This window comes from Malania oleifera, chromosome 2 (genome assembly GCF_029873635.1).
Source record: "Malania oleifera isolate guangnan ecotype guangnan chromosome 2, ASM2987363v1, whole genome shotgun sequence".
In the NCBI taxonomy this organism is placed as follows: domain Eukaryota; kingdom Viridiplantae; phylum Streptophyta; class Magnoliopsida; order Santalales; family Ximeniaceae; genus Malania; species Malania oleifera.
The window spans coordinates 25520906-25538091 of NC_080418.1; the positions used below are offsets into that span (position 1 = coordinate 25520906).

At 35.2% G+C, this 17186-nt stretch overlaps 1 protein-coding gene across 1 annotated transcript; it reads left to right on the top strand.

Annotated features, from left to right (window-relative positions):
• Nucleotides 1–265: 265 nt before the first annotated feature.
• LOC131148990 (4-hydroxy-3-methylbut-2-en-1-yl diphosphate synthase (ferredoxin), chloroplastic) lies at nt 266–14229 on the top strand. Its single transcript, XM_058098999.1, has 20 exons — nt 266–447; nt 1050–1281; nt 1753–1910; nt 7966–8072; nt 8173–8273; nt 8360–8436; nt 9290–9409; nt 9483–9713; nt 10068–10184; nt 10288–10362; nt 10445–10522; nt 11113–11172; nt 11259–11321; nt 11618–11762; nt 11875–12013; nt 12244–12318; nt 12410–12569; nt 12670–12768; nt 12888–12992; nt 13692–14229. Exons 2-20 carry the CDS (start codon nt 1071–1073, stop codon nt 13791–13793), a joined length of 2223 nt encoding a protein of 740 aa, XP_057954982.1. The 5' UTR covers nt 266–447; nt 1050–1070; the 3' UTR covers nt 13794–14229.
• The last annotated feature ends 2957 nt before the right edge of the window (nt 14230–17186 follow it).

Sequence of the window (17186 nt, forward strand, 5' to 3'; positions counted from 1 at the left end):
TCTAATTCAAGTTCAGCTCGTTTAATTTTCGAATTCAACATTATACTCGAACTTAACTCATTGATCTTAACGAACAAACTAAAACGGACAATCATCCAATTAAGTACCGAATAATTTAGAAAAGACTTGATTAAGCCTTACCAATAATATTAGGAAAATATTATTTGTGATTAATATAATATTTAAATGTGATTGGGCAATAGAAAATATTCTAAAATATTGGGGCGTAGTAACAAATACCCGTTTTTTCGCTCCCGCGGTCGCCGGGGCTGGCGCGTGGATCATCCCCATTTGTCTCGTCGTGCTCCTCTTATCAATTTCACTAATAATAATTATATTTATTTCAAAATTTTCTGGGAACCATTTCAAGCAGAGGCCTCTGAAGCTCCACTCACCACTCCTTCGTCCTCCAGATCCTTCCGCTTTCAGCCAGTCTGATTGCTTACGGTAATTATAAGCTCAACCTCAATCTTAAATTTGAGTTCCATCAATCAAGCTTCAGTTCGTTTGAGGCTTTAAGCTCTTCGAGTTTCCATTTCTGACAACAATTTCCGGTTTAAAAGATGTCTGAGAAACAAAATTTGATCCTTTTTTCCTATGGTTTAGTTCTTAAACTAGATTGTTCTGGTAGAAGCTCGTTCTGATACTTTTTTCTGAATTGATTCTGGGAGTGAATTCTAGTGTTCTTTTGTGTCATGACCCGATGAGGAAAGGAAGCTTTTCGGAACTCTTCGTGTTTTTTTTTTTTTTACTAAGAAAAAACGAAAAATCTGCTGTTGTGTGGCTTTTCGGAATTTTACGTTTGTTTTTGTTGTTGTCTGATTGCTAAAAAAAAAAGGAAAAATATGCTGTAGTGTGCGGAATAGTCTTGTAGGAGGCCTTGTTTAGTTCATTCTTCGTTTTCCTTATCTAATCAATTCACTATTTCTTCTTTGCTTCCATTTTTGAGGGAACGTGGGTGTTGATTACTACCCTTTCTGATATTGAGGTACTGGTAATTGATTAATTTTGTTTCTGGTTGCGTTGTTCCGTGCTCTGGAATTGTGAAGGTGTCGTGGGCTTGTGTGCAAATGGCGACCGGAGCTGTTCCAGCTTCGTTTTCGGGTCTGAAGAGCTGGGACCCCAGCTTAGGGTTTGCAAAAAGCGCGGATTTTGTGAAAGTTTCTGATTTTTTTCAGAGAGTTAAGTCTCACAGAAGAAGGGTCTTGGTGATCCGAAATTCAAACCCCGGTTCTGATATTGCCGAACTTCAGCCTGCGTCCGAAGGAAGCCCTCTATTAGGTATGATTTCTGTAATTTATTTGGGCCTTAACCTTTTGTTTGGTGCAGAATCGTTTAGTATTTTGTCTCTTGGGGAGCTTGAAATGTCAGGACCTTGTTTTCGTTGACCTTCTGTTTGATTGCTAAGAAAAGCAGAAGTCTAATGATGTCCCTTTTATTATTCAATAAAAAATTTTGAAGGATGTGTTTGGCTGTCAAGAAAACTCAAGAAAAAAAAAAAGAAATTAAATTATGGAATTAAACATTGAAGTTTATATATATATATACATATATATATATATATATATATATATATGTATGTATGTATGTATATATTAACATCCATTATATTGAGCTCAGTTGCATTGAATAACGACTAATAATATAAGAGAAAAAAAAAAGTCTGAAAATGATAAATTCAACCAGAACTGAAATTTGAGAGCATATACGTCTGTTGTGTTTTGTTTGATGAGTCTTTTATTTTGGCTGTAGTTCCTAGGCAGAAGTATTGTGAATCTACATACAAAACAGTTAGAAGGAAAACGCGGACTGTGATGGTGGGAAACGTGGCTCTTGGTAGTGAGCATCCTATAAGAATTCAAACAATGACTACAACTGACACAAAGGATGTTGCTGCAACAGTTGAACAGGTTTTTCATCTATCTCTCCTTGTTCTTTTTGTCTTTCGTTTTTTTTTTGGATTCAATAGGGAGGCTCACCGGGCTTGAGCTATACAAGCAGGCAGGGTTATCTTGTCTCCCATTTCAAACCCCTTCCCAACCCTTACTAAGGTTAGAACATGAGATTGCTTTAATAGAGAACTCCCACACTCTAGCTACCTTTGTTTATTGTATATTTATATTTGAATTGTTAGTTTAGATGAGCACGTGTCAGCGGAAAGCTCTTTTGGGCATTTACGAGTTACATCTACAACTCTTGACTTTTATATGGAAAAAGTTTTGGAATTATTTATTGATTCAGTGAGCCCCATCATCATCATCATTAAGAGCATTGCCCAGTTCTGAACTAATCTTATAAGTTATATAATCATTAAACCTCTTGCATTTTGTGGCTACCTTCCTCTTTTTAGTGCTTTCAAACTTCATGGTCATATTCTCTACATGCATGCAGTCAATTTCTTGTTTTGCATTTTGTAAAGGTTTGATTAAAATGAATGACCTAACTTGAAGATATGTCTCTCCCTCTATTTATAATGACAATAATACCCTTACTAACTCTCACTAATTAACATACTAACACACTTAATAATAATACTAAAAGACATAAATAACCTTTAACACTCTCCCCTCAAGCTGGAGCACAAATGTCATATGCTCTTAGCTTGTTACAAATGTATTTAACATGAGCACCCCCCAACGCTTTGGTAAACAGATCAGCAAGTTGCATATCCAACTTCGCATAAGCGGTAGTAATGAGCTTCTGCACAAGTTTCTCTAGATCAAAGTGGCAAACAACTTCAATGTGCTTTGTCTTCTTATGAAATACTGGGTTTGAGCCAATATGAAGAGCAACTCGATTGTCATATATCAACTTCATTGACTGAGAATGAGAAATACCCAATTCTTCCAACATTTTCTTCAACTAGACAAGTTCACAAGCAGTGAGAGTTATAGCTCTATATTCTGATTTAGCACTTGACCTTGTCACCACATTTGGTTTCTTACTCTTCCAAGAAACCAAATTACTACCAACCAAGATATAGTATTCGGTTGTGGATCTATGATTGGAAGGCGATCCAGCCTAATTTGCATATGGATATCCATAAATATAAGTGTGACCTTGATCACGATACCAAAGATCTCTCTTGGGTACACCTTAGAGATATATCAAGATGCGAAATACTGTGTCCCAATGACTTGTCCTCAGAGAATCTTGAAATTGACTCACAACGCTTGTTGCAAAAGATATATCCGACTGAGTGACTATGAGACAATTTAAGTTTCCAACAAGTCTCCGGTATCGTCTAGTATTAGGTAGCAAATCACCCATATCCGGCACTAACTTGCTGTTAGAATCCATGGGTGTATCGATCGGTTTAGATCACAACAATCTAGTTTCATTCAACATATCAAGAACATACTTCTTCTACGACAAACAATTCCAACACAAGATCTAGATACCTCTATACCTAAGAAGTATTTCAATTGTCCCAATCTTTGGTCTAACTTAGTTTGTAGAAAAAGTTTAAGACTCTGAATGCCTTTATCATCATCACTTGTAATAACAATATCATCCATATAAACAACAAGAAAGATCCTACCTGATGAAATATGATGATAAAACACGAAATGATCCACAACACACTGTCGAAGACTAAACTCGGGTACTACAACATTCAAACGACCTAACCATGCTTTGGGAGGTTGTTTTAAGCCATATAGAGCCTTCTTGAGTCGACACACTAAGCCTGACTCCCCATGAGCAACAAACCCAAGTGGTTGCTCCTATCTGATCTTTCTGATGAGAAGAGAAAAGACATGTGGGTTCAAGAAGATGCCTTGATTGTTTCCCTCTTATGGAATTCGATGGATCCACAGATTGCACGGATGTGTATGCATCTAGATACGTGCAAGGAGGTTTGGGATTATATCAAACTTCTATACTCTAGTAACATTACACATATGCATGATTTATCCTAGGAGAACTTTCAGTTATAACAAGGAGATAGGAGTATTGCAAATTATTTTGGGGAGATGAAGCATATTCATGAGGAACTTAACGTCGTGCAACCTATAATTTTTTGTGTTTGTGAGATGTAGAAGCAGAGGGAGCAAATGGCAATTCTTCGTGTTCTAGCAAGCTTAAGACTCGAGTTTGAGGCTGTCCGGTCCCAAATACTTAGTAGTGTCAAACTGCCATCATTTGCCGATGTTTATTCTTGTGTCCTTTGTGCTTCCTTTGGAACGTATTCTCCTGCTCTTGCTTTTGGCTCTGAGTGGACAACCTTTGCTACATAATTATAGTTCTCTACTAAACAAATGCAAAAGTTATCTACTAAACAAATGCAAAAGTTATTGAGGTGGTTCAAGTGGTCGTATTACATATGAAAAAGGTAGAGGTACTCCTCGCAAGTGCACTCATTGTGGACGGAGTAATCATACTATTTAGCTATGTTGGGATCTTCACGGTAGACCTTTACATGTTGACAATGTAGCCACCATTGACTTCATACCTTTGGGGGCAGCCAATGCAACCACTATCGCCTCCTCACCTTTGGGGCTGAGTGGAGGGAAACATATTGTATCCATGTCAGTGGAAGAGTATTCCAAATTTCAATAGTATCAAGCGTCACAACAAGCTTATTTTCCCATTGCATCTTTTTCCCAAATAGGTAATCACACAGTATGCTTGTCATCAAGTGCTTCTCATCCTAGTCTTTGGGTCATAGACTTCGTTGCCATTGATCATATTACAAGTATGCCTTGCTTCTTCTCCACTCTTAAATATCTTGCAAATTTACCTTGTGTTACTCTTGCTGTTGGATCAACCATTGCAGTCAAGGGAATTGGGACTGTAAATCCCACTTCTTCCATTTCTCTCCCTTCAGTTTTATATGCCAAAATTTCCTTTCAATCCTACATTCGTTAGAAAAATTACTAAACCCACGAATTGTTCAGTGACATTCTTCCCTGATCTTATAGTTATTCAAGATTTGAAGACGAGGAAGACGATCGACGGAGGGCGTGAAGCTGGTGTACTCTTATCACTTTGAGCCGCTATTTCCTTCTTCTGCTTGCTGCTGCCACACCTTTCCAAATTTATTGTTGCCTTGGTCATCCTTCACTGAAAAAGTTAAAATGTCTTGTTCCTAGTTTGAGTTCTATGTGTAGTCTTGATTGTGGGTCTTGTCAGTTGGGAAAGCACCATCGTGTTCCTTTCGTTTCCCGAGTCAATAAATGGGCTGCAAGCCCTTAGTTCATTTTGATGTTTGGGGTTCTAGTATGTTTGTGTCTAAGTGGGGGTTTTTAGTACTTTGTAACATTTTTAGATGATTACTCAAGAATGACTCGGTTATATTTAATAAAAGTTTGTTTTGAGTTATTTCATGTATTTTCTGCCTTTTGTTCTGGAATAAGGACTCAATTTGGTTTATCAGTTCAAATACTTTGAAGTGATAATACTAAAGAGTATTTCAGTGCACAATTCACTACTTATATGACTCAGTTTGGTATTATTCATCAATCATCTTGTGCCCACACTCCTCGACAAAATGGGGTTGCGGAGAAGAAAAATAGACATCTTCTTGAAATCACTTGCACCTTACTTTATCAAATGCATGTACCTAAAATATTTTGGAGTGATGCTGTACTTACTGCTTGTTATCTGATCAATAGAATGCCATCCTATGTTCTTTGTGGTAAAATTCCCTACTCCTTTCTCTTTCCTAATTCACTTTTATTTTCTCTTCCTACTCATGTATTTGGGTGTGTGTCCTTTGTTCATCAATTAACTCTTGGGGTGGATAAGTTGGATCCTCGTGCTATAAAATGTGTCTTTTTGGGCTACTTACATACTCAAAAGGGATATCGTTGTTATAGTCATGTGTTGCATCGCTTCTTTGTTTCTAGAGATGATACTTTCTTTGAGGCTACACCTTACTACACCCAGTCACTAAGTGCTTTTGAGCTCAATGAGTCTCTTCCTTTGTCTAATCTTCTAGATTCTACGTTGCTGTTCTTGCCCAACCAACCATTTGAGTCTCCATGTAGTTCGAATCCTTATCATTGTTTTGGTCATCCTAATTTGCAGGTGTATTCACGACGGCAGCTCCAAGGAAGAAAGCCCCCCTCTAGCTTCTACTACCATGCCTTTGGTTTCCTTGTCTGATGATCAAATTTCCTATGGTGATCCTTCAATTGTTGTTTGGAAAGGTAAACGCACATGTACTCAACATTCCATTTCCAACTATGTTTGTTATGACTCCTTATCACCCTCTTATTTGTGTTTTGTTACTGCTATATCATCTACTACCCTTCCTAAATTTGTTTCAGAAGTCTTAGCCCATTATGGGTGGAGGGATGCTATGGTTGAAGAGATGAATGCTTTACAAGACAATGGTACTTGGGACTGGGTACCTCTTCCTCTTGACAAGCCCGTGGTTGGTTGTCACTGGGTTTGCATTGTCAAAGTCAACCTTGATGGTTCTGTGGCTCGTCTAAATGTCCGTCTTGTTGCTAAGGGATACACTTATGTGTATGATCTGGATTATTTTGATACTTTTTTCTCGGTTGCCAAACTTACATCAGTATGTTTGTGCATCGCCTTGGCTATTACTTGTCATTGGCCTCTGCATCAGTTAGATGTGAAAAATGTCTTCTTGCATGGTGACCTTGAGGAGGAGGTTTATACAGAGCAAGTGGTCAGATTTCCCTAATCTTTGCTAAATAAATCCAAGCAGCTTTAAACCATTGAACATAACAATCAAAACTAATCAAGACAGTCACAAACTATGTGAAGCACTGACACAACCACGGATGAGGTGAATCACTCACCGACGGATATTGCACTGCCGCAGCCTCACAACTGAACATATGAATGCTGCCACGCCTCCAAAAAACTCACAAAGAAGCCTTCACAAACCCTGAATAGATATTAACGGAATATCGCGAGTGCATGGTTGAAAAAGGTTGAATTTTTTTAGCAAAAAACAGGTAACAGCTTGATAATATAGTCTAGAAAAGGAATCAGAACATGGCAGAGGGAAAAAAAAATTAAAAAGAAAAAAAGGCCAGAACTTCACTCACGCACTGGTGCATGGGGTCGGCACTGCTGGCATTTGGCTGGCACGTGGGGGCGCGTCTGTCGATGGAGTTTTGTGGGGTTAGGCTTTGGGGGGTTCTGTTTATGGGTGTATGGTTGGTTTTGTGAAATAATGTGGGGTGGAGGTGGATCTGGGAAGGACAGCCGTGGGAAAGGTGTTTTCCGGTGTGGCTGAGGGGAATAGGGTTTAGGTTGGATCATGCTCTGATATTATGTTAAGATTTGATTAAAATGAATGACCTAACTTGAAGATAGGTCTCTTTCTCTATTTATAATACAAATTAAATACATTCTAATGAAAATAATACGCTTACTAACTCTCACTAATTAACATACTAACATACTTAATAATAATAATAATAATACTAAAAGACATAAATAACCTCAAACACATTTAAATAAACACAGTTATCTAGATCAGCATGGAGTAGCTAGGATTTTTTTACCAAAGAATGTTGATCAATATCAGCTGTTCCCACATATAACATGCTTATTCAACAGTTACAGTCATGTGCCACTTTATTATTCATGTTCCCTGTTTAGGCTCAATTTGCTATTGCCAGAAATGGAGATATTGCCATGCTCATAATTAAGAGGGTGTAGAATGATTCAATGGCCAATAATCGGTTTCTTTACAAGTGATGGACCATGAATTCAAAATGACATCATAGAGGATGTCTTCCCATGTTTATTGTTGATATGTTATTATAAAGTAATATTAATTCGGAAACTTTTAGAGCACAAGTCAATGAACTTTAATTAAAAAATAATTTTATTGTCTTCAGTGCTATAGACCAATTGCAAATTAACATGGCAGTAAAAGCAGAAATGATATGCCCTATTTTATTTTTTGCATAGGCTAATCTTGTCATGACATTTTATATGTATTAAAGGCAATGATCAGGTTAAGTGTTACGTTGCTAGGTAATGAGAATAGCTGACAGTGGCGCAGATATTGTTCGGATAACTGTGCAAGGAAAGAAAGAGGCAGATGCATGTTTTGATATCAAGAACACTCTTGTTCAGAAAAAGTAGGTCCTATTTACTTTAATCTTGTTGGGAAATTCGAAAAATATTCAGTCTATATCATACAAGATAATGTGTTATGTCCTTAATTTTCTGTCAATGCAGTTACAATATACCTCTAGTGGCAGATATTCATTTTGCTCCACCTGTTGCTATGCGAGTTGCTGAATGCTTTGACAAAATCCGTGTCAACCCTGGAAATTTTGGTACATAATTCGCCATTAATAATTTGTGTTTGGATCCTTCATGAGTCATAACAACCTTTCTGGATTCTCATGTTGTCAACTTGCAGCTGATAGGCGAGCACAATTTGAAAAGTTAGAGTACACAGAAGAGGACTATCAAAAGGAGCTTGAGCATATTGAGCAGGTTACATCACTTACAACATCTTTGTTTGATATGCAAGCATTCATTACAAGCTATCCTACCAAGTTAGCATCAATTTTTTTTTTTTTTAAATTATAAATCCTGATATGCTGTGGAAAAAGTAAATTTTCTGCTTCTTCTTCTGTACCCGAACACATATTCTGTAATAAATATCCCCAGCCTTGCTGCAATCTGCCTTTGATGGTAAGTATGTGGCCTTTCTTGTCTCTGACTCCGAATTTTGTATACTCGCCCAGCACCACTGACTTCTAAGAGTTGCTAATACTATTCTCAATAGCCAGAAGGACAAATAGCATGTTAGAATAAGTATCCCAAACCATGCTGTAATCTGTCCTTCATGGTAATTATGCGGCCTTTCTTGTCTCTGAATTTTGTATTTTCACCCAGTTCCAGTGACTTTTTATCGTTGCAAATGCTATTCTCAGTAACCACAAGGACAAACAGCATGTTAGAACAACTTAGAAAATGCTAATGGTGTAATCTGTCTTTCATGGTAATTATGCAGCTTTTCTTGTCTCTGAATTCTGTGTACTAGCCCAGCACCAGTGACTTCGAAGAGTTGCAAATACTGTTCTTGGTAACCACAAGAGCAAACAGCATGTTAGAACAATTTAGAAAATACTCATGATTTAACCATACGGGTCATGTCTATCTTTCATCACTGCAGTTGTCTTCCTCTTGTGTTTACATTTGCAGAAAGTTAAATGTTGGTCAACATAGATCTTGAACCAAAAGATGCGGTCTGACAGCTTACACATGTCCAGCTGTGTTGCTTTGAACTATGTAAATGTTTTCTTGCTTCATGTATTTAATTTTTTGACCTTGAAATTTACAGGTTTTTACTCCTTTGGTTGAGAAATGTAAAAAATATGGAAGGGCAATGCGTATTGGAACAAATCATGGGAGTCTCTCTGATCGTATAATGAGCTACTATGGAGACTCCCCAAGGGGAATGGTGAATGGCCAGTCTCTCTCATACCGTCTTTCCAACTCAATGATGTGATACTCATCCATGATCCTTAAAACAGGTTGAATCTGCATTTGAGTTTGCAAGGATTTGCCGCAAGTTGGACTTCCATAATTTTGTCTTTTCAATGAAAGCAAGCAACCCATTAGTCATGGTCCAGGCATACCGTCTGCTTGTAGCTGAAATGTATGTTCAAGGATGGGATTATCCATTACATTTGGGAGTTACTGAGGCTGGTGAAGGTGAGGATGGGCGTATGAAATCTGCAATCGGCATTGGAACCCTTCTTCAGGTACCTTATTATTGACTTTCTATTCATCCCATTAGGTTTCTATGCACTCTCTAATATGCTTCTTCAGAGTTAACATCTGATTAGATCCATAGCTAGTTTTGATAAAGGAAATCATATGCGTACAGGCCTACATGAATATGTATATTTTGATATTAATGTGTAGGTAGGTAGGTCCATTTGTATGCATCTAATACTCTACATATCTGTTCAATTAGTTCTTTATACACACACACACACACACACACACACACATTCACACATATATATACATGTATATGGACATTTAAACTGATGTTATATAATAGAGTTAGAAGGTAACAGTTTTGTAACCCAGGAACTCTTTGATACATACAGGATGGTTTAGGTGATACAATTAGGGTCTCTCTTACAGAACCACCAGAGGAGGAAATAGATCCCTGTAGAAGGCTGGTTAAACTTGGTATGAGAGCATCTGATCTTCAGCAAGGGGTGGTAGGATTCTGTGCAGTCTTAATTAGAAAACCTCCCTGTCTAGCCAAATTCTGACCATTTGAAAATTGGTTAACTTGCTTCTGGTGACTATTTTCTTCATTAGGAACCATTTGAAGAAAAGCACAGACATTATTTTGATTTCCAACGCAGAACTGGTCAATTGCCCAAGCAAAAGGAGGTCAGCTTATAATTTTCTTTTAGAATTGTGTTGCGTATTCTTGATTATGAATTTGAGACTTAAATACTTCATTTAAGTACAGGGTGAAGATGTTGATTATAGGGGTGTACTCCACCGTGATGGTTCTGTTCTCATGCGTCTTACACTGGATCAGTTGAAGGTAATAATAGGCACTTGCCACTATACTGACTCTGCTTGAGTTTTGTAATTAATCTTCTTATTCTTCTTATTCTTCTTCTTCTTCCTCTTCTTTTAATAGCATGAAAATAGTTCTTGTTTCTGAACTTTGTTTAGTTATTCAAAGCCTAATTCTAAAGTCACGAGAATATCTATTTTTTCCATTTATAGTGTGGATATGTGTCTATAGGAACTAAGTATAAGTTGTGATATTCTTCTGAGGTTTGATTTGGGGGTTTGCCATTAACTTAAATCTCTGAAATTTTGGTTTAATGAATGAGATTTGGAGACCCTGGCTGCCTTACAAGGCAAAATTTTGGCAATTTGATATGATGGACATGTGTTTGTTCTTCTTGTCTTCCATTGTATATCATTCTCTATATTTGTACTCGTCCAACATTTTCATGTTAAATCTTTAACTATTGAATTCATGAGTAACACTACTTTCCTAGACTGAATGACTTGTTTATGTCTCCATTGCTAATAACATTATTATTATTATTATTATTATTATTATTATTATTATTATCATTCTTGTCTTTTTTTCTGATTGTCAACCTTTACTTCTGGCAGACACCTGAACTCCTTTACAAGTCATTAGCAGCAAAACTTGTTGTGGGCATGCCATTCAAGGTCAATTTTTGTCTACTTTATTAAAAGATTGATGTGCTTTTGGGATATGGAAGACAATCAATTACTGAGGTCCAATGTTTACTCAGGATCTGGCAACAGTGGACTCGGTGCTTTTGAGAGAACTACCGCCAGTAGATGATGGTGATGCTGTAAGGCCTTCATTTCCTTTTGCTTGATTAGTTGAAGGAAACAATTTCAGTCTATATTCTTATTATCAGTCATTGTGCCACTTTTTAATCTGTTAAACGGTTTATCACATGCTATATGAGTACATCAAATTGTCTAATTTTTGCAAGGAATTAGGGTTCAATCCACCACAAATTCCATGAAGTATCCAAATTTTAGGGCTTTGGAAGCACCTCTATAAACAGGAGAATAAATGCACCCAGAGGCAATGTGGGACAAAATTATATTATTGATGATTCTATATTTGTATAATGAACAGAGGCTGGCTGTCAAAAGGTTGATAGACATAAGTATGGGGGTTATAGCCCCTTTATCAGAGCAGCTGACAAAGCCATTACCAAATGCCATGGTTTTAGTAAATCTCAAGGAATTATCAACTGGTGCTTACAAGCTTTTGCCAGAAGGTAACCATTTGTTACTTTTATCCGAGGGATAATTTCTGAATTGGGCACATCCCGTATACTCTTAATTTTATCACCTGCACAATTTTAATCATTTGATTCATTTGTGTCTCAGGAACACGATTGGTTGTGTCTGTCCGTGGTGATGAACCCTATGAAGAGCTGGAAATCCTCAAAGGCATTGATGCTACAATGCTTCTTCATGATCTCCCATATACTGAAGAAAAAATCAGCAGGGTACATGCAGCAAGGAGGTAATAATACTATTGAATCTTTCAGAAAATAAATCAGCATTTGTTGCTTGTTGCTTTAGCTTCTTCTGTTATCCTTGAGTGTGTGCTTAGACCCTGGAAGCGAGACGTTCTTGTAAAGAAGCTTTTTAGGTGGCATCTTTTGATAGCAAGATTTGATGGATGCTTTAGTGCCTTATACTCATCTTCCTAATTTGTTCTGAACATATGGTTCTTCATTTCATTTGCTGCAGGCTATTCGAGTATTTGGCAGACAATCTGAACGTCCCTGTAATTCACCATCTTCAGTTTCCAACTGGGGTTCATAGGTTATTACAGTTTACAGACTGTATTGCTGTTGTTTATTAAGATAAAGAGGTATGAGCCATTTTGCTTACTATTATTTCTACTCATTTACAGGGATGACTTAGTCATAGGTGCTGGTACAAATGCTGGAGCACTTCTAGTGGATGGACTTGGGGACGGTGTTCTCTTAGAAGCCCCAGACCAGGACTTTGATTTCCTCAGGGATACATCTTTCAATCTACTTCAAGGTTGCAGGATGCGAAACACAAAGACGGTAAAAATCTTTAGACAAAAAAAGATTAACTTTTAATATATGATAAACGGGTGTTTGATTTTTATTATCTTACTATATATGTGGCAAATTGCCATTTCAGGAGTATGTATCTTGTCCATCCTGTGGGAGGACACTTTTTGATCTTCAAGAAATAAGTGCAGAGATACGAGAGAAGACTTCACATTTGCCTGGTGTTTCGGTAATGCCCAAATCCTTCCACCTTTCCTGATTAGGTGACGTTGATTGGCAAGATAATTTTTTTCTTTGGGGAAAATAAACAATAATGAGTTTGTCATTCTTCTTCATTCTTTATGGAAGATTGCGATCATGGGTTGCATTGTAAATGGGCCTGGGGAGATGGCTGATGCAGACTTTGGGTATGTTGGCGGTGCTCCTGGAAAGATAGACCTTTATGTTGGGAAGGTAAAACATATAGTTATTCCATTTTGACGTCCATATTCTTATGAATTCCTTGCGTTCTATGGAGGTCAAGATATGATGTTTTGATGCACGAACTGTGTTGGACATACCATGAACAAAATGTTGCCTTCTATGTATTATTATCAATCACAGCAATATCTTGAACTGTTTTGCTACATCACTGCATGCAAAGATTGTGTGTGTGTGTGTGTGAGAGAGAGAGAGAGAGAGAGAGGAGTTGAAATTGGAAAATATAGTAGTTACTTAAGTGATTGCAGGAGCATTTTTTTTTTGTAAAATGCGTGTACTTCAACAAAAATTCAATTGTGTTTGACATCCTAATTTAGAAACATAATACATCTGGGTAATTTTTTCAATATCTTGCTGATTTATGGCTGAATGAGACTGCTCCACTTTTTCTAATGTGAAAAACTGGAATTGTTTAATGGACCACAACTAAACTATTAGGCAGAATGCTAGGAAAAAGCAGAACTCAACAATACATTTTGGAACTCCAAATTCTTCATAATTTGCAATCGACTTGACTGGGGAATGAGTAAGTTATGGAGTACATGATAAGCTTTCTGACTGGAAATACAATTGGTCGCTTCGATTTGTTTGCGCAATAATTGTCTTATTTATGCATGGAAGACCATAAGTAAAACATCGCTAACTCAAGGATGAGTTGGATTTGAATTTCAGACGGTTGTGAAGCGAGGAATCGAGATGGAGCATGCAACTGATGCCTTGATCCAGCTAATAAAAGATCATGGCCGCTGGGTGGATCCTCCTGCAGAAGAGTAACATGATGCAGTTTTGGTAGCAGACTGGAATAACATGGCCAAAAGTGGGGTCCTCTACCTTCCCCCATAGGTTCAGTCAATGCACTTATAACTAGCAGTACAAGAATTACATACACATCCATACCAGGGTGCAGAGCATGCATCTTATCTCCTCATTCAATGTATATCATACAGTGTAATTCTCCCATAAATGCTGAAACCAAATCAGGCCATCGCCTTTCTAAGCTATAGACAGCCTCCATCATTGGGCTCCAACTTTCACTTTTTCTTTCCATTCACTTTGTTGTGGGCAAGGGGACCTAATTATTCTGCATGTTGCAGGTTTAAGTTATGATTCTGCACCCTGCAATCTTCAAAGTAGGATATACCTCTGGGTACTATTTTGTGAATTGGGTTGGTTTAAATTCATAAGTTTAATGTTATATATATTTTGGTAATGACTTGATATATTTTAAAAAAAAATACACTGAAGTATCTTGTTTTGTCTCTAATTTTTATTTTAGGGTATTATTTGTTGGCATCTTATTTAATATATTTTACAAATTTATGAAAAAGGCACTGAAGGAATGACCTAATCAAAAGCATATGACTTCTCTTCCAATTTCCTTTCTGGAAATGTTCTTGGCCTCTTTATTTTTTTCCTACTTTGGAAATATTCCTGCTCGAACAACTTTACTTTTTTAAAGTACCTTTTGCTCCATATTTGTAACAGAATGAAGATCTTCACTGCACAAGGATCCGTTGTGGCTAGTAATGTATTAAAAGAGTAGCCTGTAATGTTTTACATTTATATATTCATTCATGATCTTTGTTGTGCATATTTGTTAATTTTTATTAAGACTACATTGTTGAAGCCTCCTTTAATTTCTATTATTAATTCTCAAAAAAGTCATGATAAACCCCTCAGAGAATTTAATAATGTATTTTCAAAACAAGATGCAATTAATGTAGGAGTCTCTATACCTTTCTCCACTCAAGTACTAATGCCTTGTTTGATTTGGAGGAATAATTATTCATTAGAATAAAATAAAATATAATTTAAATTTTGGGAATCAAGGAAATTGTTATTTCTTCTATATCTTTAATTAATTCATTCAACATTTAATAAGAAATGAAAACATAAATTTGGGAAAAGTTATTCTTTGTCTAGCCTTTATTATGGATTTATAAAATATTTTACATTTTTATTTATTTTATAATAACAACATAATTTTTTGTATAACTAATTGTAAGTAACTTGCTAAAAATAATCTATTCTCTCGAGAGTAAATATTTTGTAAATCAAATGTAAACTAAGGGACTATTTGGTATCATCGTCAAAAATTAGAGAAACAAAAACTAGAAATACAAAACCAAAAGTCAGGAATAGAAATTAAAAATTTGAAAATAGAAACTTATTTGGTTAATATTTATAAAACTAATACAAATTAAAAACTTAATTAAAAAATACTCAATTTTCATTTTAAATAAAAAAAGATTATAAAATATAATTAAAATAGTAAAATTACAACTAATACACATTAAAAAATTACTATAATAAAAATAAAATTTATTATAATTATTTTACTTTAATTGTTATACAGGACATGACAATTGAAAAATAGTAAAATTATTTTGTAATTAACTCTGTTATTATTTTTTGAAATTTATATGTATATATATATATATTTTAATTATATTTAAATTCATATGATTATTTAGTTTTGATTTTAATTTAAAATTATATAAAATGAATAATTTAATTCAAAAAAACTATTTCTGGAAAATAAAATTTTTAGTAACATGTTATCAAAATAATTGAAAATCATAAAATCTGATTTTCAATTTTTTGGCAAACAACTAAAAAATCGGCAATAAAAATAAAAATTTGATCATAGAAAAAAACACATTTTTATAATTTGTTTCTTCATTATGAAGAAAAAAAAATAAAAACAACAACAAATATGCCAAAAACAAGCCTGAAGATCCTTATCTCACTAAAAAAACTATAACCTTTGAGGTACTATAACCTTTGGGCCTCAGGATTAAAACCCTGGCGAGAGTTTTTGGGCTTAATAACAAAGCAATTCTTAGTTGGTGTAAGATATTTGTCTCATAACGAATTTGATCCATTTGAATTACTAATGCCCAACAAAAATAAATAAATTTAGCAATAATGGAATGCAAAGTTTAACGGGCATGAAGAAGAAGATACAGATAGGGGTGGCATGGGTTAACGGGTCGGATTCGGACGAATCATAAACAGATAAGGATTAAATGGGTTTAGGTTTGGTTTGACGGATGATTATTATGTAAACTCAAACCCATCAGTTTAATAAATGGGTCACCCATTTTTTAAAAATAAATTATTTATTTTAAAAAATTTTAACATTTCATATAAAATGATTTGAAAAAAAAAAACATTCACATTCATTTTATTTGTAAACGAATCATAAACGAGTCATCCCGGCAAGTGATCTAACCAGAACTTACCTAACCTATTTAATAAACGGGTCTCCTGATGAGTGATCCGACCTGAACTCGCCTAACCCATTTAATAAACAGGTCAGATCTAGATTGATCTATTTATAAATAAGTCAGCTTATATTAAACTCAAACCCGATTTAAATGGACGAATCACAGATCACCTGTTAGATTTTAACTCGAAGAAAGATGTTTTGAATATTTGCTAATGTGTTCATTTTAAAAAAGTTGTCTCACAATTGAGAATTTAATTCTAAACAAGGATAAATCGCATTGCCTAATTTATATTTTTATACGAAAAACCTTATCATGGCCTGATTATTAATGTTGGATTAATTCCCCTACTCACTCCTCTTAAAATCCACTCTCGAACTTATTAATTATTCATTAATCATTTGACTAATTTGATCTGGACCTTGTCTTGTACCCATTAGTTTTTCTACGAAAGTTTTTTTTTTTTATCTTTTCCTTATATCAAGATAGTCGTTCAAACTTATAGGAGACAAGTAAATATATATATATATATATATATATATATATATATATATATGTTTATTTATTTAAAAAAAAGAAAATTAGGAATTCTATTTTAATATTTTAAAATACTTTCTATTACTATTTTTTCTTATAAGTTACATAATTCAAACACTTTTTGACTTATATGTCAAATATTTTTAATTGAAAATTATTTTTCTATTAAAATCATCTCGTGTAAAATACAAATCAAAATAAAAATCCACTCTGCATATCTTTAAAGAAAAATTTGAACTTTAATAGCCATTTAGTTGAAATGAAAATTTGCCTTTTTCTTTTGAGAAAAGAAGCGGGCAAATCCCATGCATATTGGAGAAAACAGTTTTCAGGCTCCAAAACCCCACGCAAAACCCCATCTTCTTGTTTCAAATCAAAAGCCTTCCAATTTCAAAATGAG